Source organism: Monomorium pharaonis, chromosome 1, assembly GCF_013373865.1.
Source record: "Monomorium pharaonis isolate MP-MQ-018 chromosome 1, ASM1337386v2, whole genome shotgun sequence".
In the NCBI taxonomy this organism is placed as follows: Eukaryota; Metazoa; Arthropoda; class Insecta; order Hymenoptera; family Formicidae; genus Monomorium; species Monomorium pharaonis.
Window position 1 is genome coordinate 31,064,753 of NC_050467.1, and position 11,623 is coordinate 31,076,375.

General features: G+C 33.5%; 1 protein-coding gene across 1 annotated transcript; it reads right to left on the reverse strand.

Moving 5' to 3' along the window:
- Positions 1–2,440: 2,440 nt before the first annotated feature.
- LOC118646917 (sulfated surface glycoprotein 185-like) lies at positions 2,441–2,944 on the reverse strand. Its single transcript, XM_036290864.1, has one exon. It carries the CDS (start codon positions 2,942–2,944, stop codon positions 2,441–2,443), a length of 504 nt encoding a protein of 167 aa, XP_036146757.1.
- Positions 2,945–11,623: the final 8,679 nt, after the last annotated feature.

Consider the following 11,623-nt stretch of genomic DNA (forward strand, 5'->3'; position numbering starts at 1 on the left):
GTTAGTGTATTGCACAAAGAAATACTAGTCTAAATTTTCTTATAACTCAAGAATCAAAGTTATATCAGTATTTTAAGATATTATTTGAAACGGTTTTTAAATAAGAAAAAACTAAATACTAATCGTAAAATTAAAGATCATACACAACAATTTTAATAATAATAAAAACATGAAATACATACACTACCAATCCTCTCTTTGCTTTTTATAGCCTTAGATGAAAAATTAATTGTTAAACTTATTCATAAAGTGGACATGTGTACTTTTCTTATTATATTGTAAAATAAACTTAAAAAAATTAATACAAGTTCAGATTTAGAAACTAAGTCGGTTGCAATGACGGGTGCATTGACAAATGTCCATTAATATTACTATTTTGTTTAAACTTATTTGAGAAAATAAAAGTTAATTTGTTATTTTCATGGGTAATGCAAAATATTCCGGAAAAATAATTTTATTTGGCGCTTGATTGTTTTATTTGTTAATATATTAATTAGCTGTATATATATTTTTAATTTTATTATTTGTGTTTCCTATACAATTGCATGTGATATTAAAATTGTATTATTTGCATTATTTTTCAGAGTTTTTATACATATTTCTTCAAGATATATATATCTATTTTGCAAAATATTTTACATCACAAGACATTCTTATAATTTTATACGTTATTTTAAAAAAGGCTGACAACATGCAAGTCACGGATGTTCTGCAACAATTGGGTATAAGCACTTATGCTAATGTTTTGGAAAGTAAGTAATAAGTATTTGAAACTTATTATCATTTTCTTTGAAAGTTAATGTCACACGATGCAAAAATTTTTATATACTGTTCAACATATATATCAAAGTGGCATTATGGTATACTACACATGCCTTTTTAATTTTTAAGCTAAACATCATATATAATTTTTATGTAAAAAAATAGAAAATAGAACTTAAAAATTGTTTAGTATTTGTACAATAAGGTCTTAGGTTGGCTTTGGAGATTGTAGACTAACACATAATATGAAAAATTTTAAAAACTTAACGCGTATGTTAAGGTTATATTAATCTTACAATCTATTTAAAATTAAAAATTATATTTAAAAAACTATATACATGATTTCTATACATTAATTTTTATTGTATACTATTTTTGCTTGTTATTTTATGATATTTTATTACATTAATTTTGAAAATATTTTAGATGAAGTATTCTTTACACACACACACACACACACACACACACACACACACACACGCGCGCGCGCGCGCGCGCACGCCCGCACGCCGGCACGCACGCACGCACGCACGCACGCACGCACGCACGCAAACACACACACTCGTGTGTGCGTGCATGTGTTCATGCGTGTGAGTGAGTGAGTAGGATAGGCACTTTATAATTTTATTTTAAAATTATTTTATCAAGGTGTTAACGACTACTAAAAAAATATACAGTGATTACCAATTATAATAAAACAATGCGTCATATTTTATTGTTAATTTTACTATGATAATGTTAATAGTTGACCCTTCGTATTTTTATTTTGCAATTAAATAACTTGTGAATATTAATTTTGTATATTTTAATTGAAGAAAACGGCATCACAATGGAGCTAATGAAAAGTTTAGATGAAAAATTAATTGCTGAACTTATTCCCGAAGTGGGTCCACGTATAATTTTCTTATCGTATTAAAAAAAAAAATTTTCTGAAAAGGAGGAAATAAGTACAGATACAGAAACTAATGTGAGTTGCCTTAATAATAAATATTTTATTAATATTGCTGTTTTGTTTGGATTTATTTGTCTAAAAGAAAATAAAAGTTTTGTAATAGTCCAAAATATTTTTAAAATTAATTAAATATATTATATTATTTTATTTGACATCCGGTTGTTTTGTTAGTAAAATATCTTTATACAATATATTTATATAATTTTAATATTTTTGTTTTTTTTTATACAATTACTTTTTTATATTACAATGTTGATCTCTTATTTACTTTAATTAAAAAATAAAAAAGTAGGAAATTTTTTGCAGATTTTTATAAAAAAACAAATAATTTAAAAACCTTTGTATCATAATTTTATATATAAAAATATATAGATTGATAAATTTATATTATTGAAAAATTATATTATTAATTAAAATATAAATATATTATTAAATAAAAGATACAGATATTAACATTATTAAAAAATAAAACAATATTTTTTATATATTAGAAGCATTTACATAATTAAAAATTGAACGTAATTAAGGTTTTTCATGTATAGAATTATTCTATACAATTATTCTATACGTCTCTATATAATTATTACAATAAATTATAATTAAAATTACTCAAGTTTAAGAAAGACATTTTTTTATTATTTTGATATTTAATGTGTTACGTCCTGGGGGAGGCAGGAAGTAACCGGGGCCGAGCGTAACCCGTAGTTCCCCAGGAGCGTAACTGTTTTATTGTTCTCCTGCTTGTTTTGCTCTTTTGAGAGGTGGTGCTCCTTCGAAGGGCTTGAGAAGCCTTCTATAAGCTTCTACGGACCGAGGGGTCGCTTTGCCGGATAAGGCGAGTTTGGGGAGCGACCCGACGAAGGCCTCGTCGCTAGTGACGCGGGGGCCTTGTCGCTGGGGTGGACGGGCCTGACGGTCCACTCTAGCGGGACGCGTGGGGGCTCGTATAGGGGCTGTGTCGGTCCCTGGGGGTAGCCGGGGCGGCGGGCGCCTGAAGGGAGCGAAGTTTGGTGCGCTATGGCAGGGTGGTGCCGGGGCAACTGGGCGGGTGCAGGGGGTAGGCTGTGGAGGCGGCAGCTCAAACGGGCCCGGTGATCCGTGGCGTCTCGGGGAGGTGTCGGGGGGCGGAGGTCGATCGAAGACGGTCGGGTCGAACGTTCCAGCCTCAATAAGACGCCATTTTAATCGTTTGATTTGCCGCTTCCGTCCTCCTCGGCGAGACCGTGGCATGATGTCGCACTGTTTGGTAGTGAACCGAATTTATTAAACGAACCCATGATTATATAGAAAAGACACGTGTCAGGTAGGTAAATTTGGATAAGCGAGTGTTGCAAGAGTTGTGTAATTTGTGTAATGTTCCTCTCTTTCTCTCTGTTAATATTTATTTTCCTTTCTTTTAATTTTTATAGAAATGTTTAATCGGTGTAATTTTGCTGGGTTAGATGAGAAATCGAGTCAATCTATTAAGTTTGTGATTGTATAAGTCCGTGGGGGTAAAGCGCCCAAATAGGCGAGCCCATTGCCTTACGGAATAAGGAGGGGAGTGCAGGGGATAAGCGCCCTAGCGGGCAGCCCGTACCATCCCACGGAATGTATGTGAGAGATTGACTCGGGTTCTGTTCTTACCCGTCTTGTTCCGTTCCACACGGACGCGGACCGAGAGTACGTCAACACAGAGAGAGAGAGAAAGAGAGAGAGATCAATGATAGTTATTCTTATTATTATTCGCGTTGTTACTGCCTGTCACGTGAATGACGCGGTTTTTAGTGGTGCTTTTTAGGAATTGATTTTTAGGCCCAAAGTAATAATAATTAAAAAAAAGGAGAGTACCTCTTTTCTTTTGTGGGTACTTTCTCGGATATTATTGGGAGGAAGAGCGTACTAATTGCGACAAGGCGTAGACTGCGTGAGGGGGGAGCGCCCAGGGAGGGCGCAACAAATCCCACGCCAAAGGAAAGATGGGGCGTTTGTGACGGAGAGCGCCCTATGGGCTGCCCTATGGTGCACAGTTTAGATGGAGGGACGACGTAGGGGATGAGAAGCGCCTTAATAGGCGCCCGTTGTCCCCTGGACACCTTCTAACTTAAGCGCCCCGGTAGGCGCCCCTGGCTTGAAGTTCAGGGAGGAAGCAGGCGCCTGAATCGTAGCGCCCAGCTTCCAGGATGAGGATTCAGGGAAGTCGCTATATCGCTTCAGAATATTTTTGGGAGCACCGAGGATGGTTTTGCCCCGTATTTTGCCCCACTTAATAATTTTTCGCGGACTAATAGATTTTTTTAGCCACTAGGTATATAAAAAAAAACAGTTATATTGAACAGATTTTTCTTTTTAAGAGAGAGAAAACAAAAACTTTATTTTAAACAAAGTTGAGTGAGTCTACACTTGACAATGATTTTACGGCGCTTGTATGTACGAGAGATATTACTTACGCACTGCTCGGTTTCTTGTTTAAATTCTATCAAGAATTTAATAGTCTCGATGTCGTATACCTTGTAGTAGTAAGAGCACGAAGGCTAATAATTATCGCGTGGATAGTACTTTCTTCAGAGTAACGTCTACTGGCAGCGCGACTCGTTATGGGAGCGAGAATGCTGCTTCCTGAGGCTCTCGCGCTCCTTATATACCCGAAAACTAGGGGGTCCTAGGGGTACGCGGGTGTAGGGAAGCTCAAATCCATGGAAAATTCCGCGACAAATAACCATTACTTTTGAATTTTCATAGTTTCTAATTTTTATTCGGATCAATATAAACTTTGGTCAAGAGGTAGCCAGGGTGATTAGCGTTCGAATGCTTCCTTCGCCTTCCCCCTATCACCTCTGTGAGCGGAGCAATTAAACCGCATACCTTTGTAATTACTTCACTTATTCTATCTTACTCATACTTCCCGATTGGAATAATGCTCGAGCTATTGCTATCCCACTTGGTACACGCGCTCCGCGGCTGGACCGACTCTTCGGTAGCGCGAGGGTGTCACGCGTGAACCGCATGGTTTTCAACTATTCACATTATTCCAGGTTGCTAATAATGTGAAAGACCTATAGCATGACTGCGACGGATTGCAGTATTATCAATTAACAAGAGAGTTGAGGGGTGGCGGTTGCACCCTGTCGTTAATAGTAATAGAAAGGCGACGAAAGAATGTTGCTCTTTTAATGAAATTTTTAACTATACGCGGCATGATTCGATGGGTTTGAGCTTTAACAATTGAGGTAATAATTACGCACGTGATAACAATAAAATTAATAAAGAGTATAAGCGTAGGGTGTACGCGCTGATACTCCGCGCGTCTGATTTCGTGGGGAGGGGAGCGCTCGGTGAGACGGGTGCTCCGGCGGAGCACGCGAGAGCGCGGTGCGCGAACGTGAGATGAAATCATTGAAAAATTTTCATCGAACGTAACAAATGTGTTATACTTGTATGACGATGATTTGGAAAATACTTCTTTTAAGATTAAATTATTTATTAATATATTTTACTTTTTAGGAAAATTATAAACAAGAATTTTTGATGTTACATTTCCATTTAAAGTTTGTAATACTTATTTCCTATTTATTTACATTTTTTACATTTTTGTTGTGAAAAGATCCTGTCATTGACTCAAATAATATATAAGAATAGTAAATCCTAACAGGACAGCAAGATTAAATCAGTTTTTTTAAATATTTAAAATATTACCATTTTATATAATTTTAGAGCATAGAAAATTGTCAAAATTTACCTAACACTTTCCATGAAAAATCAGAAAATGCAAAACAAAAAATTTGTGAAGATAATGATGTAAGAAAAATAGTACGTAAAAGAAATGCGTCTGTTTTTCAAGATATGTTTTTATTAGAAGCAATTCCTAGTCTTGATGATTTGTTACAATAATGAAAAACGGGTAGAATAATTCTAAACGGTTCTAAAGAATTGACTTGTTCCATAAGAAATAAGTTATGCAACATAATTATCACTTATATGGAGGATCATAATATTGTGTATGTTTTCAATATTATTTTCTTTATAGAATTTATAATTTTAATAGCTAATAAATAATAATATAATACACTGTAATATTTTTTGCAGTGTGACAAATGAAATAGCCAAAGGAATTTCTGAACGAATTGTCAAGTTATTTCCTTCCGAAGCGGAAGGTACTTATTTCATAGAAGGAAAAAAAAGATACTGTTTGGGCAAATGGAGGAAAGAACAATAACGGTGGCCACGATCGAACTGTTATATCAATATATTTATGAACAGGACAAAAATACAAGCAGCGCACCGACCAGTCAACTTTCGGCGTGGACCGAACGAACACGACTAACAATTACAAAGACGGACGTTACTATATTCGTATGCAGGAGGAATCTCAATGTAAAGAATAAGTAAGCAGTACCGTTGAATACAAAATTATAAATACCTCTGGTTAATTTTAGAAAGTTAGTAAGAGAACATATTCGGCAAATAGTGAATAGTGCAAGTCGTCACCAATCGCTAGGTAAACATTGCAGATTTGTCATACGGACGACGTTTAGTCGCAAGCGCATGCGGGAATGGCGGCTAAGACGGCAGCGTGCGTTTCAGTTCCCCTCGCTCGAAGGTTGCACGCGACCTCAAGAAGTGGTGCTTCCGTCGTCCTTCCTTCTTTCTCTAGCTAATTATTTAGCTGCGCACTCTGCAACAGAAAGGTGGCCGGGGCCTCGCCGGGGCCTAACGCCCGATCCGGGTAGGATCGTCCACGCAAAGCGTGGTCGCGAACAATGCCGCGGGAATGTACTTATGCGGGGAGTCTCCTACCGATCCCTGTGGATCGGCCACGCGGCGCGTCTACCACAGTTCGTTTCGACAAGGAGTTGTGTGGTGCTGGTATTGACGCGATTGCGGAAACAGCACTCTTTATGTACTCGTTGCCTTGGCTCAGGGAAGAATGCACTATTTTCGGTTGCCAAAGACTCGCGATAGGTTATGACCAGCCTCAAGCGAGAGCACCCGGACGAGACAGACTCGACGCCACGCGGCGCGCCGTAGCGAACGGGGGGGCCAACCAATCAAAACCAGGGAAGGTCGGTTCTCGATATCGCGCATGCGGTGGTCGCTGTGCCGTCACAGCCGACTCGCGCGCAGCGTCCCTGTCGTCAGGCGAGCCCTCCTTCCCCTTTCAACAGATACATACTTCAAATAAAAAATCAGTAGCCGCAAAGGCAAATTATTATCGTATTGGCGCAATAGAAGACATGCGTTGACAAAATTAAAACAAAAAATAGTACAAAAATCTGAAATTTCTGATGATGATTCGTTTAATAATGGTAAATAATTTAGTAAAAAATTAATGTAAATAAATATTATTTTTAGTTTTAGATTTTTGCAAATATTAGGTATTATTTTTAGTGAGCAATGAAGATATCCAACCATCATTAGATTGGTTAAAAGTTAATCAAGCGCCTTGGGAAGTTGTTACGGAGAAATGGCGTTTGACTTCCAAGTATCGATTACAAGTGTTAATGAAATCGTCTGATAAGAGATTAAATAATATATTTGAGGAATGGCCGCTTTTTAAACATCCCTATGGGTATAAACTTATTAAACATGATTTCGATCAAATGCAGTTAACAAATTTCTGTTTAACTGCAGAAAAATGGAATGACTTTTTCAACATAATAAAACAAAGTATACCAGTTACGACAAAAAATGATTTTTTGGATTAAATTGAAAAATTAAACTTGGATATATCTGAAGGTAAAGTAATTCATTAAATATTATATTTTGAATATTTGAATACAATATAAATCTATTTAATTAAAAGTTGACAATTTTTGTTTTTTACAGATTCCAGATTAGCGATTACCATACAACTCCTTTCATATTTGATCCCTCCAAAGCAAAACGTTAAAGAAGGCACTGTGACAAAAAAAGGTTATAATAAAGCATCCATTGCTTTGTCCAGAGACAGCATGATAAAATGTGTAACTGTATGTATACTATCAAAAATTTTTATTTAAATATTGTGGTCTTTTAATTAATTTAAAATTTAATTATATTATTACAAACTACTGGTGATATTACACAAATTCGTCAAAAAGCCAATAATGAAGCAAAAAAAATGCAATCATCTGTCCAACCTTATATAATAGTTGTAGGATCGATAGAAAATGTATCTATTTCTTATGTTACCATTGATGAAGTTCTGTATTCAACGGAATCAACACTAGAAGCTTTAGATGTTTTCTTCAAAGCTTTCCATTCGTATTAAAAATAAATTATCCAGATGCTAGTAAACATTTATGGACCCTTATACAAAAAGGATTGTACAAGTTTTGCACACAATGGGATATTTCGTTTTCAAATACGGAACACGTATTGAAAAAACTTACAAATGCCTTATCAAGTAAGCAATAAATATTTGGAGTTATTTTTTTTATAAAATTTTTTTAAATGAAAATTTGATATAAAGACTTAGTTTAAATAATTCGTGCATTTTGATATTAAATATTTTTAGATAGTTTAAGATTGTATCTATAATTTATGTTTTTAATATATATATGATATCCATGTAAGTTGTACAAGTTAATATTTTTAAAAAATTTTAAATTTTTTTATAAAAATAAAATTATAATTATTAAAAATAGATTAGTAGTATAATTATAAATTTTTATATTCAAAATGTTTACATGCCTGTTTTGTTGATAATGTGTTTTTTCATTTTGAATATCTTAAAAAACACATTAAACTTAAACATATGGATCGAATATACTCAGAAACAAAATGTAACTTTTCAAATTGCATGAAATCATATAGTAATGTTTATTCACTACTTCGACATATATGTACAACCCATAATACTAAATCAAATAAAGGTTTTAAAATAAATAATAAAGAATCCAATTTGCTAAATAAATCGATGATTAAAGCAAGTTCTCAAAATATAAATCTAACTAAAGAGGTACAGCTAACAAACCTTAATACTGCAAGTACGCCTGTATTTTATGAGTCTACATAAATAAGGATGATAATTTTTCTTTAAAAAATTTTAGTTTAAAGATATTAAATGTAACGTTATCTTTAATCACAAAATTATATTCTTTAGAAAATTTAAATAAAAAGGACGCCCATAAAATTATTAACAAATTTTTTTATACTTATTTATCTAAAAGTTTTGATATAATAGAAAAAAAATATAGCGATACAAATAATATGTGTAATTACTTGAAAATTATAAAAAGTAACTTAAAAAAATTTAAAACTGAGCATTACACTTTAAAATATTTAACAAATATTAATTGTTTAATAAAACCATCTACAATAAAAATTTATTCTTTTTTAGTACCAAGAAAGATAAAATTAAAAAAACAATTAGTTATACATTATAAACAACTTGCTATAATTCCTATAAAACTTGTTTTAAAAAAGTTTTTGGAATTGCCTAACGTTTTTACTAATATCGTACAATATATTAATAAATGCCAAAATAGCGTTACATTGATAACTTCAGTTTATCATGGTGAAATATGGAAATCCATAGAATTAAAAGAAAATGAATTTGTTCTACCAATAGCATTATTTTTTGACGATTTTGAAATAAATAATCCATTAGGATCGCATAGATCTATTCATAAATTAGGTGCAGTTTATTTAAGTTTGCTAGGTATACCTCCTCAGTATAGTAGCAATTTAGAAAATATTCTACTAATGCAACTTCAAAACTATCAAGATCATAAAAAATTAGGAAATAAAATCTTTTCACACATGGTTGATGAAATCATTGATCTCTGCATTAATGGAATAACTATAAATGTTAATAAAGAGCAAAAAATAATATTTTGCTTAATGTTTATTGCTGGTGACAATTTAGGCTTGAATACAATTTTTGGTTTTGCAAAGGGATTTAATACTCAATATTATTGTCGAGCTTGTACACTCCCTAAAAAGGATGCACAAAATTTTGTTTATGAGGAAGAAAAATACATCAGAACACGAGATAATTATCTTAATTGTGTCATAAAATCTACATCTATTAAATCTTTTTGATTTATACAAAAAAGTTGGTTTTGTTCTAATATCTTATATGCACTCTTATAAATTAAAACTTACAATACTAAGTTGTAGTAATACAAAAAATATTTCTTTGTTTTGATTTAAAATAATATGTCGAATTTTTGTAAATGAACGGTCGTAAATATTTGTACATATAACATTATTAATTTCATATCGTGTACCATTTATTATAATCCAAGATACTGTGTTCAAATTATTATGTATTATTTCTGGAAGTAAAACATTCTTTATGTCATGATATTCTGAAATTTCAGTAAACTTGGTTATTTTAGAATCATGTCGTAAACCATTTAAAAATCCTTTTGCGCAAATAAATCGATGACCAAGTTTTAATTGATGTTTGAGAGCAAGCGTGTAGGAAGGATTTGTCCGTGAAGTAATAGCTTTAGCATATTTTTTCAATTCTCGATGTTTTGCTTCAAGACGAATAGATGATATTAGTGGTCCATATTTTTTCATAATTCTTCCATAATGTAATAGATTATGATGTTTGTAATAGATTATCACGTTTATTTTAAAAGTTATAATCATATTTTTTGCGAAAATTTGACTAAATTGTAAGTTCAGTATCATTAAAATTTATTACAATCATAATAAGATATTAAAAATAATAAAATTATAATAAAAATATATTATATACTTTTAAGTTTTTTATTTCCCTCGCAGCATGCAAATGATTAATAGACAACATATATCTATTCTTAATGGCATACACATTTTTCTCACTAAAGTTAAATAATTGTAAGTGATAGAATCATGTAAGTATTAACTATTTATTATATTTTCTTATTTTAAATATGAGTGTAATAAAGAATTGTTTTTCTTGAATCGTCTATTACAATTGTGACTTAAGTGTCTGCAGTTATATTAGCTTTTGTTGTAACTAATTATCAATTAAATAATCATGTTTTGTAATCATATACATTTGATACACTCTTAATTTTATTGCAAGAGATAATGTGTAAAGTATTATTTAAAAAAATATAGATATAAGATGCGACGTAGCTTTCCTTTGGGAACCGCTAGGTCCGAGGGGCTACGCCCAATTAACAATAATAATTTCTTTAACAGTTCGAAAACGGTAGCCTGCTTGAACGGTAACTCCAAAATGCTCTAATTTTCTGGGCGCCAGGCGCGGATTTCCGCGCCACACAACAATTAACGATAAGTCGGTAGCCGAATAGGAAGCGTTACTAATGCCGGTGGCTCTTTTCTCGACGGGGTAGAGGGGCGTGGTTCTTTAGTGACCAGGGGGGGTGGAGAGCTCGGATCGAGGCAGGTCGTAGGAGAGAATTGGTACACAATTGTCAATTAAATATCAAATTTAAAAATATATTTTGTTAAAGATTAAGGAGTACGGTGTCCACAAAAATCGTGGATCTTACTCCACTTAATAAAATTTCATAAATTCACAGAGATGTGGTTAAGACGGAAGCCGGAAGTCGGCACAAAGAGAATGCGGAAACTTTAGATTTACTCCACGAGGCGGGAGGCCGTCGAGGCTCTCCGCTCGTCAATCACAACAATTATAATATGTTCGAGATCGGTATTCGCGGTAATAAAGAACGCAATTATTAATTACAAAAGGACTGTCGGTGCCGGCTTTGTCCGAGAGGGACGTACTTAATAACTAAATATTCGGGCCGGTCGGTCCGATTTTTCGTGCGGCCACACGACTTTACTTCGTATTTCGAGTTTCTCAACACTAATGAATAAACAACAGCAAAAACGGTATCGGATTCGGGATCACCGGTAACACGACAAGAAACGGTATCTCTTATACGGTCCCGCACGAAAGTCGACCGCCTTACCGAATTTTACGAAATTCTGCGTGGCTGCCGAGTGATGGCCTTACAAAATCCGAGATCTTTGTCCGCC

Excerpts from the sequence above, each read along its gene's own strand:
- LOC118646917 (XM_036290864.1), bottom strand. The coding sequence starts at position 2,944 with ATGCCACGGTCTCGCCGAGGAGGACGGAAGCGGCAAATCAAACGATTA.